Source organism: Poeciliopsis prolifica, unplaced genomic scaffold (assembly GCF_027474105.1).
Source record: "Poeciliopsis prolifica strain line A6 unplaced genomic scaffold, Auburn_PproV2 SCAFFOLD086, whole genome shotgun sequence".
In the NCBI taxonomy this organism is placed as follows: domain Eukaryota; kingdom Metazoa; phylum Chordata; class Actinopteri; order Cyprinodontiformes; family Poeciliidae; genus Poeciliopsis; species Poeciliopsis prolifica.
Genome location: NW_026562461.1, coordinates 533,361 through 551,509, shown reverse-complemented (window position 1 = coordinate 551,509; position 18,149 = coordinate 533,361). Strand labels below are relative to the sequence as shown.

General features: G+C 39.9%; 1 protein-coding gene across 1 annotated transcript; it reads right to left on the bottom strand.

Annotated features, from left to right (window-relative positions):
* Positions 1 to 1,934: 1,934 nt before the first annotated feature.
* Positions 1,935 to 8,569, bottom strand: zgc:153993 (uncharacterized protein LOC767645 homolog). Its single transcript, XM_055022472.1, has 6 exons — positions 8,317 to 8,569; positions 6,771 to 6,819; positions 6,073 to 6,234; positions 4,930 to 5,062; positions 3,918 to 4,022; positions 1,935 to 3,835 (listed from the first exon to the last, which is right to left on the bottom strand). Exons 1-6 carry the CDS (start codon positions 8,384 to 8,386, stop codon positions 3,740 to 3,742), a joined length of 615 nt encoding a protein of 204 aa, XP_054878447.1. The 5' UTR covers positions 8,387 to 8,569; the 3' UTR covers positions 1,935 to 3,739.
* Between the last annotated feature and the right edge of the window lie 9,580 nt (positions 8,570 to 18,149).

The window sequence follows — 18,149 nt, the reverse complement described above, 5'->3', positions numbered from 1 at the left end:
GAAACTTGACTTTATGTTTATTATCAAACCTAGTGTGAAACTGTTATCATCACTCAACACTAAAACACTCAAGAGTAACGTTCTTTGTGGAAACATGATGTGCAATGACGGCAAAATATAATGTTTTGCCGTAATTACTTTGTATTTTTGTGTTTTTATCATGTAAAGTACTTTGAAATGCCTTGTTGTTGAAATGTGCTATAAAAATAAAACTTGATTGATTTAAGCAAAGATGGTCTTTAGTAATCCGAGTTCCAGTGGTTTGTTGGACCCCACAGCACAGCCCTTCATTCTCAGTTCCTTTCTTAGAGCTGAAACCACAAGAGTCTGGAAATACTTCACAAGAACTGCACTTCTAGATTCTCTTGATATCACAATCTGACCCTCCACACATAAACTTGTACTCTTGCACATCTAATCTTCCTGCTTCTAACACTTTGAAGACAAAAGGTTCACTATGTCAGACATGCCTCTATAATGAGACAATCAGAGGAAAGCACTTCATCTGTCATTTCACTAGACCTGTAATATGAAAGACTAACACAATATGACAGGTTCCATTCATTTTAACATGGATTTATTCCCCAGAAGGCTCCCAAAACGAACATTTCTGATTTCAGTTTCAAGCATATCATTACAACACACATACAGTTGATAGTTTAGGTCTATTGCTACAGATTTGGAAGTAACACAGCTACAGTGGAAACCAAACTGCAGATTTTTATAGGCTGACAAAAAAATAATTTACTTTAAATACCCTTGTCAACATTTATACCATAGCTGATATTAGTAAATAAATAAATGCATTCACTACAGAAATATTACATTAATCCAGACTCAAGATTCACAGTGGATGTTATATTTATTCATAGAATTATCCAAATATTTCATATTAGGCAACTAAACTCACCACTGAGAAGGATGGAAAAAGCTTTTCAAAGCTTCAATCTGGTTGGAAAAATTCAAAGGAAGAAAACAGATTCCAGGACAGGCTGCTTTACCAAATCAAATCATTTAGACGTCACTGGTCTGGATGTGGGTTTGCACTGATGCAGAAATGGAAAAAAAAAGGTTGCTTGAAGAAACACGGTGAAAATAAAGCTAAGAAAGTGTTTTGCGTAAAATACCAATATACACTGATGTAAACCCGAGTAGTCATCTACTGATTTCATTTTTCAGCTTCATGCTTTGCATCATGCTGGAAGCCTTTCAGGATTCAGATTACGCTTTGAAACATTCCAGTGAAGGCTGCACTGATTGCAATTTTATGGCCGTTCACTGATCTTTTGAAAAACCTAACCTGCCAATTCTTATTTCAGCCGATACCAGTGTTTTTTTTTGTCTGAAATGTTGCTAAATACAGCAAGAAAGTTGCTGAATTGTTAACTAAACGTGCAGACAGGGCCGCATGAGAGCTGAAGACAGAGGTTGATTTCTAGACCTTTGTTGAGGTAGATAAGATCCGTGGATAAGATCAGCATCACATGCAAAAATTGGCTGATCACTGATCTCCCAAAATTAAGGAAATCGGCACTAATAAATCAGTGCACCCCTAATTTCAGTACAAAGTGAGACAAACAGTAAAAGAGAGACTTTGCTGTGATACTGAGCAACTAAATTGTGGACTGTTGGCACCAAGATGCTAAGCTGCAGGCCGGCCTCGCTTGTATCAGTGGTTCTGGAGGTTTGGTGACTGCCTGGTGCTGATTTGCTGCTGGGTAATAACATTAAAGATTGGACTGCCTTGCTGATTTCAGGTACTGCCTGCAGAGCCAAGACTGATTTGAGTTATTTTATTTTTCATTGATATTTCCAACTAAATTAAATCCTTGAATTTAGTTGAGTTCTTTTTTTTTGTTTGTTTGTAATAAATCACAAATTTGGCATTCTCTTTAATTGCATCGTCAACAGGGCCACATTTACCCGGTGCCGTATCTGGTCAACCCAATTTTATTAAATCAATTAACTGCAATACAGCAAGATCTTTTTTTCCAACTGAATCCAAAACAATTTGTATGCTGCACTTCTTTCATTTTGGTTGTTTTAGGTTTTTTTTTAAAGATGAACACTTGATGATTTTGGCACAAAGTTGGGACACCAGTCCCTCACACTGGTGTGTTATCTAAACAGTTCACAGTGATAGGATGGAAATCCAGGTACAAAAAAAGCATCAAATAACACTTCCTTACAGTATTTGATAATACCTGTTTATCACTTCATGTGACATTTCTTGTGCAAGACTTTGTTGAACCAACTTTTCATTTTTGTAAAAATCAAAAATTTTGATTTATTATCATGACAAATTCCATTTAATGTTTAAAGCCTCCAAATGTTTTACTAATTTCTCCACTGTTTTTTAAATAAATATAAATAAAAAAATTTAAATGATTAAATCCAGTTACTGAGTCCAGTCTAGTGACACAAATCATGCTTCTTTATTAATCTTTATACATTTTCCTGACAGTTGTGTTTACTTGTGGGGGAGGGTAATGGGAATTTTTTATGTTGTAGGTTTATTTTTATTTATGCAGCCCATTGAGCTGCTTTTAGTACTAAGGGTGCTTTATAAATAAATAAATTGATTGATTGATTCTATGACTAGTGTCCCATTATAAATGTAATAGGACAGAATATTTGTGCTTGTGGGGCTGTGACCGCTGATACAGTTACCTAAGAAAGATATAATAATAATCAAGTTTTATCACAACTTTTATCATTCTCACAATAGCACGATTAAATATTGTGACAAAACTTAAAATCCATATGGCCCAGCCTACAGCGTTAAGAGTCAAAAGGTGGTTCAATAAAGTTGACATTGTGCACGTTTATGTAACGTGCTTGCTTTAGCCCTTTAGCGTCCTCCTGCCATAAAGCCTGGCGTTTTCAAAGCGCTGTGTGGTAATGAGGCAGGTTAAGGTTCCAGTGAGGAAGTTAGCAGGAATCGTCCGATCACTGAACATTATTTCTGCTGCAGGCTGCAGTTATAACTAAAATCATCACATGAGCTCAGATCCTGTCCTTCCACTGGACTCCATAGTGAAACGATCTGGATGTGTTTGCCCTTCAACTCTCAGATCAACTCCTGCATTAGACGTTTAGGATCGTGTCTACAACAGAAAATATGTCTGGAGTGTCAGCAGAGGATGAATCTGCAGAGGACCTGGGACCGCTTTGGCTCACGTCCAAGCCTTCTGTTCATGAATAAAACATCTTCATTAAAAAATAGATAATTAAGAAAGATCCCCGAGATTTTCAGCACTAATCTTTGGTGTTTCTTCCAGCTCCTGACAGAACGAACTGAGCAGCAGGTAAAGCGCCCTGCTGCACCGATAAGAGACCTTCTGGCTGTAGGAGGATGCGTCATGCCTACCACTCACAGTCAGAGCTAGCATCACTTTAAGGCACTTTCCTGCCACTTACAGGTTGCTTTGAGTCTTCTAAGAACCAACCGTTATCTGACTCAGAGCCCAGTCCATTCAGTGATAACTAACATCACATCTGACAGGTTGAGCTTCCAGTATGGCAGCTGTTTGATCTGCTGGTGTAGCTCCAAAGAGTTGCTGGTGAAGGAAAACAGAAGAGAGTGATGCTGACAATGAAAGTTCGTTTTAGTTGGAGAGACCTGAAGGAGAGGATTGTTCTCAGTTTAAAGCAGCTGGCCTCCTATTGGCTGCTGGATAAGAATGATTGTAAAAGCCCCGGGAAGTGTCCTCATCAGCGTCCTGCAGAGCTGGAGGTCTCAGTGTTTCATTCTGTAGTAAACAAATGTTGCTACGACAACAATTGAAGCAACAATGACTGCGTTCCTCCATGGAAAGCTTTGAATGACACCAACCTGGAAGCATCAAAAAGAAGGAGGTTAGAGGCTCTGATCTATTAAAGCAACACTGATGAAGTCAGAGGTGGCAGTCACTCACCCATCCCCCCTGTTGCACCAGCCAGGGGTACAGCAGCTCCCTGATGACCTGTAGGACCCAGCTGATCACCATCCTGATGTTCTCCAGATGATTGGTGGTGAGGGCCTGGAAAAGAAAGAGCTGAATGGGTCAGAGCATGCTTTATGTTTCTGTCTGACCTACACATCAAATACAATGTTGGGAGTTTTGTTATGAATGAGACTTTGCTTTAAATTCCTGTAAAATTTGCAACTGGTTTTCCCACCATGAGAGCATCCTGCCTGAGGGTTCAGATCTCAGGAGTAGCTGACAATACAGCAAATAAACAAAAGCTAAATAACAATGAGAACACTCTTATTCTTTTTGTGCAACATGGGAATGATAAAATACAGACAAATAGTCCTTCTGAACAGTTAATTGACATCTCTGCTGCTAACCACTGCCTCCTTGTGGAGAATATGAACTAAATTTGAAACATTCCGTATCCGTGTGTACGGAATGTACACATGAATAGACTACATGTGTATATTCTGTACACCAAGATTTAGATCTGTTATTAATGTTTCTGTTTTGGCTGTTAACTGATATTTTACACATTTATTTCACTATCCTTTTGACACCTTAAAAAAAATGACCACATCACTGACTTCACCATAGCTCCAATGCTTCAGCTAAACTCCCACAATCCTTTGCTGCATTACTGTCTCATGGCCATCCTTTTCTTTTCACCTCCAGAAACCCGTAGGAACCAGAATAAAATAAATATTGGTTGTTAATATCAGTCCTGTTTTATCTATCGAACTGATTGACATGTTAAAATCAACTGATGTTGGCCGATACCAGTGTTAGTGCAGCAATATCCTGCATCCTAGTAATTTTTGGAATAGCTTCACTTGTATATTATAAATATATTATCTAGCAAATCTCCCCTATCATGAAGCTTTAATCAAACTTTTCTCTGGATTTTGAGAAAATCTCAGCTAGACTGTTATCCATAAATCAGACACAGAAATGGATGGACAAGATCAGTTACCCTGTAAATGAGTCTGTAAGCCAGATGGAAGAGCGCCACCACTCTGCCCCAGTTAATGCCATCAATAAAGATGCTCCTGGCCACCATCATGAAGACTTCTTTCGCACAGTTTCCCTGAACTTGGTTGATCAGTCTGAGAAGAGGAATAATTCAGAGAAAAACAGGATTATTAAACAGCACAGAACAGTCTGCACACTGAAACTCTCTCTCTCTCACACACACACACACCCACACACACACACGCGCACACACGCACGCACACGCACACAAATTCACCCGTCAATGCAGGGCAAGATTCCTGGGAAAAATCTGAACAAAGTACAATAACCAGAGAATCAACCTTGCATAATTTTATTCAACCTAAAATCATAAGAGCATGTTGTCCACCTTTTTTATATGTCTTAAGGGAATTAGAAACATTTATGAAAAAATTCTGACTTAAAGAATAATAATTCAGGCATGAAAAGACTAGTCTACAGTGTAGACACAGCTGGCCGGAGGCAGACTCACAGAAGGCAGACGCACAGAGGGAATACTGTCATGCAATCAGCTCCACCAGCAGGCATAGCATGTGAAGTGACTTGCCCTAGGACACAATACCTGAGATGGGTGGAGTGGTGGTTCGAAAAGGCAACCCTCCTAGTGGCCATTGCCACTGACAGCATCAATTCACAAACAAATGCCTAAAGGTACTTTAAGACAGATTCAACCCAATTCTGCAGACAGGTCCAAAGTCAGCTACATTCATTGTGATTTCATAAGAGCTGAATTTTTTTAAGGCATGAGTAAAAAGACAATATACACTCATATTCAATAAATTGTCCTAAGTGTTCAGATGAAATTTTTGTTCTCTCTCCTTTTAATGAAGATGCCTTTTAAATGAAGGCACCTTCATTTAAAAACTATGTGATAACTAAATAGGTTTGAGTTTAAAAAAAACAAAAATAAGTAAGGGAGCAAACACTTTTTCACAGCACTGTATGCATTAAATTTGAATGTATATATGATTAGACTGACTTGAGTAAATATTTTTTTAGATAAATTAGATCTGCTTCGTGAAGTGTCTTGAGACAGCGTTGTTGTCAGTCAGTGCTATACAGATGCAATGAGTTGGTTCTGTACTCAGTGCAGTGCAATGCTTACCGCTGGAACTCCACATTTCTGTTCAGTTCGTCTGCTATTTTTAGCAGCTGATCCACCACTTCTTTTACTTCTGGATCATCTTGTTCATGTGGCCTTCCTCCCAGATCCACAGAGTTGACATGACGACCAGGATCCTCCGTGCTTATACGCTCTATCACATACCTGGAACACATATCACTCATTGGCAAACACAGTTTATGCAAATAAACAGGAAAATAAAATGTAGGGTTCAATTTACATTTTCAATTTAACTCAACTCAGAAGAATTCTCAACAGCCAGAGCAGAAAGAAACAAGTCAGACCAGTGAGTATTTATAGGTGCCATGTTCCTAGAGAAGAACATGGCATTCCTCTCTAGGAGGAACACATATGATCTGATGTCATAACATATGCCTCTCCCGGGAGTCTTCCTCCGTCTCCAGGAGGAAGACTCCACATCAAACAGAAACACTGTACAAATAGGAGGAAAAGCATCAGCCTATCGAGCTGAAGCTTTAGATATTTATGAACTGAGAAGATAATTTGGTAACTGACTTTGGTTCTGGTTCCATTTTGTACATTTGTTAGCAGTCTTTTGTGACCTGGATTCTAGAGCTCACAATAAAAACACACCCAGAAAACAGTGGATAAAATGTTCCTGGGTATAAAAACAAACATTCAGAAAGTTGTTGTTGAAGCATGCCTAGAATGAGACTCACCCTCTGAGCACCACCACGCCCTGCTCCAAGATGGGGTCGTCAAAGACATCTGAAAGAATAATGTCAATCATCATAAATATGGAAAGACCTTAGTAATTCTAGTCCCCATCACATTATGGTGCAGCACCATTACATCCAGATGCTCTGGGTCTAAAGCCAAAAAAGGTGACACAAGTTATATTTGTCTGTTGAATGTTCCATCAATTAATTGTGCAGGAAAAACATGTCTGAGTTGGATAGATTAGTGATTGCACACTGACAATAATTTTGCATTAAAAACAAAATGATTAAACTCTTATCCCCCAAAGTGACCAATTCATTTTTTACAACAACAATTTAGAACTTCCTCAGACCTTTTGGTTTTCACGTCAATTTCTATGTAGTTTCACACAAACAACTTCTTGGGTCTGATGTATGACTCGATTTAAATATTTTATCTATTTTCTTTGCCTTTATTGTATGGTTGGCTTGCAGATTAGAAAAAGAAGACAAACTATTTGCCTGTTGGACTGTCTGTTGAAAAAAGACCATGGCTCAAAGCTGCTCAATACTGCACTTGTGCAAGATGTGGCAGAAATCTAGAATTCATATTTTTTTTTTTTTGACAGATCTGATCTAGGCCTGGACCAGATCAGAGTCAAAGTGTATCAGGCTTATGATCCCAGCTAAACCCTGGGAGGGACTATGACCCCAGGTCCCGTCCAGTTCTGGTACCAGTGGTCATGGTCAACGACCAATGCTAAGGTCCTTCCTGTGGCTGTTGCATTTCTTCTTTTGTTGAGTGTCATCTCTTCAACCAGAACCAGGGAGTTAAAAGGTTTAACAATCATATAAAGAAGACTGGTTCTGTTTGGAAGCTCAGAAATGAAGGTGCAAAAACCGATTCTTCATAACATCAAATTGTTTCATTTATATGAAATGCCTGGCGTGTAACATTTGATCATTTTTCAGCATTAAAGCCTGTTATTGTATATAACCAAATATCATTATTTCTCAAGGTAATTTACACTGAGAGGTTCTGGTCTTTTCCTGAAACCTGGCGGAGCACAGAGGCAACAATGATCTCGATAATCTTCCAGATCACCTGAGATACAATTCAAAGAGTTTTATCTACAGCTCTGTGAAAGACCTTATGAGTTACAGCTATTGGACTCAATAAAATAGTAGAACATATTGTTCATAATATTCCGACCCGCACATCTTTCCTATAATCTGTCTTTTCCACCACAAGTATTCATGTTTGGTATCAAAAGGGCGTTCAAAGCAAGAATTTGTCTGTTAGTATCTATAAGTAAGCATGTCAGATTAAAGCTCCAGGACTTCTTCCAGTGTGAATACTTTCTGCCACAACCTCCTTAAAACAGACTCACTGAAGGCCTGAAACCCTCCAGATAAGGAAGTTTAGGACATGTTAGTGAACTAAAGTCCGAAACAAAACATAGAGGAAAAACAGGCAGCTGAAGAGTACTAGAGGACACTGAGTTTGTGTGTTTAGTAGCCTGAGGCCGCTGTCTCTCCTGGATGAATCAGACCTGGCTCCACATACCTCCTCCACCCTCAGCGCCTTGCGGTTCCACCTCGTCTTCTAGTTCCTCGTCCCCTCGGTCGTCCGCCATGACTCCAAACTCTTGTTTCGGCTCTAACTGGGTTTTAGACACTTAGTCTACAGCTCAGAACCAAACATGAGGGGAATAATCCACTTTGGTCGGTGTAAACACACTCTGTGAAATGTTTTACTTTCCCTCTTTCCACGGAAGTAAGGCGGAAGCGCCTGGGCAGCGAAACCACGCCTCCCTCATCCAGTTCGGGTGTGACCCTGCCGGGCAAAAACCCGCTGCTCACAGCAAACCGGTTTTATCGACATAATTAAACGCAGAGTTTATGAGAGGTTTTTTTTTTGTTTTGTTTTTTTTTTTTTTTGGAATAGATCTTTATTGAGAAACAGAAGACAAAACAATACAAATACAATAATGACTTCCAACAGGGGTCATATACATAGACAGTACTTCCCCGTAATATTACATGAACATTTTTTTTAATCAAGGTAATCTCAAACAAATAAGGCAATTACATTAGTGCAATTCTGTATAAGGCATATCTAGTAGAGGCATATTTAAAGTGGAAATATAAAGTAACATTGACAATAAGAGATTAGTATTTCAATTAGTATAGTCGTGTAACAGTGATGATGAATCACAAAAGCTGCTGGACAGAGAACAGTGAAGTTTGAGAAGGTTCCGTTGTGCGCCTCTTCTAATGTGGAATCTCTAAGTCTCCACTAGATGGCAGTGTTCAGTTTCAATCATCAAACCATACTGTTAAAACCTGCCTGTCAGGTTTCTTCCTCCATTTTGAATAAACAAGTCTGTTCTGACATGGTAGTAGTTTTCCACTTGGCAGAGATTGCTATCAGAGTCAGCTGTCACTTGCATGTTACATGTAGAAAATAACTGAGTGAGGTAAACAATGTAAACAATGCTCTCAACCGAGATATGGGTGAGACATTTGAATGTGTGTTGAAAACAGGGTCTGTTTCAAAATCCCAAATGCATCAGGACATTGATTTCACTATCTCCTTATCCAGTTAAACTAATTCATCAAAAGGTAAATGTTACAGCATCATCTACAAAAGACTTAGACTTAGACTTCCTTTATTGTCATTGTACAAAAAAAAAACACAAGGTGAATCTTGACAACGAAATGTCGTTACTTGGCTACCAGTGTAGCAGAGCTAAAACCTTATACTACACAATAAATAATAATACAATACAAGTGCCATAGAATACACAGGTTCAGTGTTGTGAACAAAACTAAACTAAAGTGCATGTATTGACCATGTCCATGGGGGGTGATTTGGTTTGTGAGTGTGTGAAGGGGTGTTACGTGGCGTTAAGCAGTCTGATGGCCCGGGGGAAGAAACTGGTCAGTAGTCTGGTTGTTCTGCACAAGATGCTGCGGAACCTTCTTCCAGACGCCAGGGGGGGAAACAGTCCATGGTTGGGGTGGGTGGGGTCGGAGAGATCTGGTGAGCGCGAGATAGGCAGCGCCTCTCTGCGATGTCCTTGATGCAGGGGAGCAGAGCCCCCGTGATCTTCTCCCCTGTCCTCACCACCCTCTGTAGAGACTTCCAGTCAGAGGCCCTGCAGCTCCCAGACCAGATGGAGATGTAGCTGGTCAGTAGGCTCTCGATGGTCCCTCTGTAGAAGGTCTGAAGGATGGGGGGCGGGAGGGATGCTCTCTTCATCCGACGCAGGAAGTGCATGCGCTACTGGCCCTTCTTCACCAGTGAGGAGATGTGGGGAGACCAGCTGAGGTTTTCGTTGATGTGCACCCCCAGGAACTTGGTGCTGCTGACGACCTCCACTGCTGAGTCGTTGATGAGGAGTGGTGTGTGGGTGTGTCTGGATTTCCTGAAGTCTACGATGATCTCCTTGGTCTTGTTGACATTCAGGATCAGGTTGTTTCCACTACACCAGTCAACCAGATGCCGCACCTCCTCCCTATAGGCCGTCTTGTTGTTGTCCCGGATGAGGCCCACCACTGTGGTGTCGTCCGCGTACTTCAGGATGTGAAGTACGCGGACTTCACATCCTGTCCTTCATTTTGAATAAACAAGTCTGTTCTGACATGGTAGTAGTCAGAACAGACTTGTTCTGTTCTGACAGAATAAGTCTGTCAGAACAGACTGACAGACTTCAGACAGATCCAGTGTGGACACTTCAGATCCACACTGGATCTGAAGTGTGGACGGCAGTCGTGGGTCATCAGGGTGAACAGCAGGGGGCTCAGGACACAGCCCTGAGGGGTGCCGATGTTCAGGGTGATGACATCGGAGATGTTCTCCATTCTGACAGCCTGGGTTCTGTCAGTGAGGAAGTCCAGCAGCCAGTTGCAGAGGGGGGTGTTAATTCCTAAGGGGCCCAGTTTGCCCACCAGGTCTTGGGGGATGATCGTGTTGAACGCTGAGCTGAAGTCTGTTCTCAGCATCCGCACGTGGGTGTTCTTCTCCTCCAGATGCTCCAGGCTCAGGTGGAGAGCAGTGGAGACTGCATCCTCAGCACTGCGCTTGGACTGGTATGCAAACTGGAAAGGGTCGTGTGATGGGGGGAGCGTGGAGATGATGTGGTCCTTAACAAGTCTTTCGAAGCACTTCATGATGGTGGATGTCAGTGCGACGGGGCGGAAGTCGTTAAGGCATGTGATGATGTTGACTTCGGGGCCGGAACGACAGTGGACTTGAAGCACCGTGGGACGACAGCCTGGTCCAGGGACATGTTGCTTCAAAATTTGTCATGTTGGCTTGTTTTAAATTTCATTTAATGGTTCTTGAGGCAAAACTCAAAGTCATTACCTGGAGAAATCATTAGATTTGGTTGATCATATAACAGGTTTAATGTTGAAAATTATCTAATATTATAAGTCATATAGACAAAACAGATACAAACAGACATTCGGCATCTACCTCTGGGCTCCACTTAGCTCACTTTAAGAGTGACACCAAGTGAAGCAAAGATTATACATCAGTTCTGCTCTTGTCTTCTCATTCTGCTCTCTCTCTAAGGGCTGTTGGCTTGCTTAATCAGTTTTTGTTACGTTTAACATAACTGATTTTATAAACATGTTAACATTAAGCCAGTCTCTTGCTGTGGAGAGACTAGCTACATTTAAGACTGTAGTCAATTTTAAATGTTATGGTTATGTAAACATACAGCAGTGTGCATGTGACCAGACAGAGGAAAGACATTGGGATCTTTTAAATGGTTGATTACTCTGTACATTTATGTAAGTTCTGCCAGATTTCTTAAATGTTTTCTTTTGAATTGTTAATATCATCAATAAAAAGGTGGCTCTTACCTTTATGAATCTTGTATGACTTTATTTTGCAACACGACCAACAAATGTTGGTCATGTTGCTTTCTATTCTTAAGTGCTGTTTTAAGGGCGTCATCTTTTTGTTTCATAAGTAACCATATCTTCTTACCATTTTTTTCATTTTTAATAATTTCAAGTTGTAGTTCTTAAGACACCATAAAGAGCAGTATAGGTTTAGTATAGTTATCAGAGCGATACTTTGTTAGCTTTATGCCAGAGAGTTTGTGACAGCAACCTTCCACCTTGTTGCTCTGAGGTTTCATGAGGATATTAAACCAGATGACAACACTACCTGACAGGACAGTGAGACAGTCCATTTTTCTGACATTGCTGGTTTTAAAACCAGATGAAAATAGTAAGACTCATTATTTAAATACTTGGATAAAAAATAAATGGAATTCAACTCTGATATAGCAAGTAGAAAATACTAATATGTCATCAGTTCTCACTAAAGTTAAACAGTTTTTTTATGGCTTAATGTTAACATGTTATAAACTCGGTCAAGTTCAATCTCATCTATTAAGTCATTGTTTGTCTGTCTGCATAAGGCTGTGAGAAAATGCCCCGAATCATACTCCTAGTTGTGGAGGGGTCCAAGCTAACAGGCTATTTTTTAAATTTAAGCCTTGTCATGACAGGAAGTGTGTGTGTGTGGGTGTGTGTGGGTGTGTGCGCATGTGTGTGCATGTGTGCGTGTGCATGAGTGTATGTGTATGTGTGCATGTTTGTCTGTGAGACAGAGGAAAACAGAGACACAGAAAGAGTGTTTGGGGGAGTGTGGGGACAACAGGAAATGGGTTGTTTGGTGCATGGGAAACAGTTATTTTGTGCAACGGACATCATTTGACAGTGATCCTATTCACACTGATGCTAAATATAGAAATTGTATATGAAAAATTTATATTTTTATTGGAAATTAGAAATGGTCCAGAAGTACCACACCTCTAGGCCAATAATTCCTGGAGACATGTAGTCCTACCCTGTAGATGTAGGTGAATATAAGCAATAGTTTGATGAATTATTGACTATGAAAAGAGCCTAGAAATATAACAAAAGTTATTAATAGAATAAGCAAAGTATGTAAACCTATTACTCAGTGAAACCAATTACTGAAATTTCTACAGCGTTCATGTAACTGCAAATGCAGGAATTAAAATCCCAAATAGCATTTTCAATTTGAGAGAAAGATTTCAGACCTTCATAAGGGCTGCACTCAAAACATTGTTTTCTTTACAGTACAGTCGAAAAAGTTGCAAAGCAGGAGATCAAAAATGTATTTTCCTCTGTGACAGCAATTTACTTCCATAGCACCATGAATGAGAGCTTTTCACAATGTCAAAAACCTTCTGTCCAGGTGAGTACTGGATGCTGGGGTGCATAGAGTCACTGAAATTGCTGCTTTGTTCAGCTGTTTGTAGGAGTGCAGAGACACTATTGCATGATGGACCAAGATGTTTGAAATGTCTTTTTCATCTGCTGGGAAGAGAAGAGGTTGGTAACCAAGGGAGATTTCAAAAGGGGACAGACCAGTTGCTGCAGCAATATGGGAGTTGTGGGTGTATTCAACCCTTGGAAGGAACTTGCTTCAGTCTGAGGGGTTTGTGAATGTGAGACATCTAAGGGTGGATTTGAGTTTTTGGTTCATATGTTCTGCTGACCATTGGACTGAGGGTGGTAACCTGAGAGAGACTTTGCCATTGTGGGAAAGGAAAAATTGTTTCCATACCTGAAAAATGAACTGGAAGCCATGGTCAGACAGAACTTCAACAGAAATGCCATGGAGATGAAAAATGTACTTCACAAGAAGTTGGGCAGACTGAAAGGCTCACAGAAGTTTTGTGAGGGGAATAAGTAGGGATGTAAGTTCTGTTTGATGGGCCATTTATACCGATCACAAAGATCCTTGTGATCATTATAAAAAGTTCTTCTGCCCAGTGGCTTTACTTGCAATGCTGCTGGCTGACTTCAATGTTCAGAGATAAATTGAAAAAAAGTTTTTCTTCAAACATTTCTGTATCTTTACAGAGATATTTATTTCAAAGAGTAGTATTCTTTTCAATAAAGATTGAAAAAAATATTACCAATTCAATGTCACATAGATCATGCTTCCATAAAGGATCTTGGATTCAGTTGTGTAATTCATTATAAAACAGTTGTTTTTTATTGTTACAGTGTCAACATGAATCTGGTCCATGCAACAAGCTTTTTTCAGTGTAAACAATGTTGTTCACTACACGGCCTGCAGGCTGTAGCCTACTGACTGTCCTTTGGAACATAAGAATAACTTACACAGACAGAAAAAAAAGTCCTTATCAGATTTATACTGAGGCAGGAACATTACACAACATTGCATTAATGAGGTGCATTCAATTTTTTGTGCCCTTTTTTTTCTACTTGTCCTTTTTTTTTAATAAAAAAAATTAATAAATGCATAGCCTGGCTCTAATATTCAAAATGCAAATAAATAGAAGCAGTAAAACACAAGATCTGATCAATCCTGATCAATCCTATATATATGATCAATCCTGATCAATCCTATATATATATATATATATATATATATATATATATATATATATATATAATATTCCCTTCTCACCCACCGCGGTGGTTCTTATCCTCTGACTCGGGTCCTCTACCAGAGGCCTGGGAGCTTGAGGGTCCTGCAGTATCTTGGCTGTGCCAAGGACTGCTGCACATTTCTGGACTGAGATGTCTGATGTTGTTCCTGGGATCTGTTGTAGCCACTGCTCCAGTTTGGGGTTACTGCCCCGAGGGCCCCGATGACCACAGGCACCACTCTGGTCTTCACCTTCCAGGCCCTCTCCAGTTCTTCCCTGAGGCCGTGGTATTCCTCCAGTTTCTCGTGCTCCTTTTTCCTGATGTTGCAATCACTTGGTATTGCTACATCTACCACAGCGGCTTTCCTCTGTTTTATCCACTACGACAATGTCTGGTTGGTTCGCCCTTACCATTTTGTCTGTCTGGATCTGGAAGTCCCACAGGATCTTAGCTCTGGCGTTCTCCACCACCTTTGGGGTTTTCCCACTTTGATCTCGGGGTTTCCAGTCCATATTCTGCACAAATGTTTCTGTACACAATGCCTGCCACTTGGTTATGTCGTTCCATGTACGCTTTCCCTGCCAGTATCTTGCACCCTGCTGTGATGTGCTGGACTGTCTCAGGGGCCTCCTTGCACAACCTACACCTTGGGTCTTGTCTGGTGTGGTAGATCTGGCCTCTATTGCTCTGGTGTTTAGGGCCTGTTCCTGGGCGGCCAGGATGAGGGCCTCTGTGCTGTCCTTGAGTCCAGCTTTTTCCAGCCATTGGTAGGATTTGCTGATATCAGCTACTTGGGTTATTTGCTGGTGGTACATCCCATGTAGGGGCTTGTCCTCCCATGATGGTATCTCTGGCACCTCGACCTCCGTTCCCTGTTGTCTGAGACATTCACTGAGCACATTGTCTGTTGAGGCTTTGTCCCTGATGTATTTATGGATCTTAGTTGTTTCGTCCTGGACAGTGGTTCTCACACTCACTAGTCCTCTGCCTCCTTCCTTGCGGTTCGTGTACAGTCTCAGGGTGCTGGATTTGGGATGGAACCCTCCATGCATGGTTAGTAGCTTTCTAGTCTTAATATCTGTGGCTTTTATTTCCTCCTTTGGCCAGCTGATTATTCCAGCAGGGTATGATTACTGGCAGGGCATAGCTGTTTATCGCACGGATTTTGTTCTTGCCATTGAGCTGGCTTCTCAGGACTTGCCTTATTCGTTGGAGGTATTTAGCTGTGGCTCCTTTCCTTGTGGCCTCATCGAGGTTGCCATTTGCTTGTGGTATACCTAGGTACTTGTAACTGTCCTCTATGTCTGCTATTGTTCCTTGTGGGAGTGACTCCTTCTGTGCGGATCACCTTCCCCCTCTTTGTGATCAGCCGACCACACTTCTCTAGTCCGAATGACATCCCAATGTCAGTACTGTAGATCCTGGTGGTGTGGATCAGTGAGTCGATGTCTCGCTCACTCTTGGCGTACAGCTTGATGTCATCCATGTAGAGAAGGTGACTGATGTTGGCCCCATTTTTGAGTCGGTATCCGTAGCCATATTGGCTACGGATACCGACTCAAAATAAACCGAGTTTATAACATGTTAACATTAAGCCATATATATATATATATATATATATATATATATATATATATATATATATATATATAGACCCAAGGTGTAGGTTGTGCAAGTCCTGAGAAGCCATATATATACATATATATATAAGCCATATATAAGCCATATATATATATATATATATATAATATATATATATATATATATATATATATATATATATATATATATATATATATATATATATATAGACCCAAGGTGTAGGTTGTGCAAGTCCTGAGAAAGCCATATATATATATATATATAAGCCATATATAAGCCATATATAAGCCATATATATATATATATATATATATATATATATATATATATATATATATATATATATATATATATATATATATATATATATATATATATATATATATATATATATATATATATAATAGCTCAGTCTTAGCAGAGTTTGAAATGCATAATGTTATTTATTATTATAATGTTATTTTTATTACGTACTCAGTAAAATCACCCATGGAAAAAAAAGTCTCATCATATGTGGTGCACATGTGAGAAATATGTGATCACATGTGATAACATGTTGAATAACCCATGGATTACATGAAGAAAACACTTTATTACATGTGAAAGATGGGAACCACATGTGGTCACATGGGATTTTAATGGGATTTTCTTGTAATGGTAGATAGACAGAATCTAACATGTTACAAGATCAGTGGGTTTCTTTTTATTATAATAGTGAGAAATTCCTTCTTCCCTGATCCACAGAATGTGCCTTAAGGTGTGGTCTCTGTAAATCTACACCCAAGGCTATGAAAGTCAAGATGTTGATGAGAAACAAATTGTTTCTTGAATTGTTTATGCAAATATACCTTTGTCTTGCTCTTACTTTTGATTGCAAATCTGGAAAGGATTTCATTCAACCATTCACCAACATTTATTTTTACCACATAGTAAAGCCCACTTAGTACTTTATTTTCAGAAACAGCACAATTTAAACCCTGCAGTGCACAAGATGGTAAACAGCTAACAGGCTCTAAAGCAGGTGCTTACACAGAACCTCCACTGATAGTGTAAGTCAGGTTTGCTTGATTTCTGAAATGCATTTTGTCTGTGGTGGATTGACCAATGCTGCTCTGGTACCCATGTGTGTATTTGCTCAGACAGGCATGCATTTGGACACGCCTGTTCACACAGGTAATCCCTTCCCTACAGTGTTTCTCTGGTCGTTACATGTAAAATTCCACAGTCATTTGACACCCACCCACTGCCGGCCAGCGGCGTCTGAGTATGGTAGATATTATGACAGCCCGTGTCTCCAGACGGGAGCCATGGGCTGTAGTTCAAACAACGTGATAGAGTTAGTGTAGTGACTATTTGGCTATAACTCAAATTCAAAAATCAAACAACTTAATCTGAATCTAATTCAAATAGTCACCTGATGCACCATGGATTCTGGCTTACACAGTCCAGATCAAGAAGGGTCAAAATGTAGTTCTTTGTTTTACTTCACAGTTCAGGTTCGGCAAAACAGCTGATTGACTGAAGTGACTGTCTGACTGATGACTGATTGGGTAGACTGGTAAAAAAAACCTTATGACCATCCACGTGCATCAGGAGCTGCCCAACACCTACCTATTTATGCTGTGAAACACCCATGTCCCAAACTGAAATTAATTAACTAACTAAGTGAATTACTAACGGAAAAACCTATTTTAAATGACAAATGAAACAAAAATTCTAATTATAAATCAACTAGAAAATAAGCAAATAAAAATGATCTAAATAATCTAAATTCTATGAATTAACTGAAAATGGAGAAATAGCTCCTACAGTTACCATGCATGGTTCATCTCCTACCTGGTGATGTTTAGTGAAGAGAACCGACTTGTAGTATTGCTGACAAAGCCAATAAGATGTTGTCAAGTGTTTCAAGGTAAATTCTCAATAAAGCTGAACATTTCCGATGTAAACTCATGGAGACTGAGAAAGGTGATGTCACTGAGTGATAGGGTCACACCAGCCATGTTTAGTCTACTTTAACTGGACTCTAGTTGTTTGCCTAGAAAGTCCAGTTTGTTTGTGGAGATGTGAATGCGCAATCAAACTTGGTCTTGGTTCGGTTGAAGTGAATTGTGACGCAGTTCAAGTGCCAATATGAATGCCAAGTGGACCAGAGACCACTCCAAAAGCAAAATGGACTATCGCGTAGGGGATTCTGGGTAAATATAACCAAAACAAATGTGAGAGTCTAGTGGTAGCTGGAGAAATGTCAAAGACAAAAGTGAAATCCTCTAACTGCTTGAATCTGACACTGCTTCATTTTTGTATACATTTATTGAAGAAGGAAGTTATAATCAGTGTCTT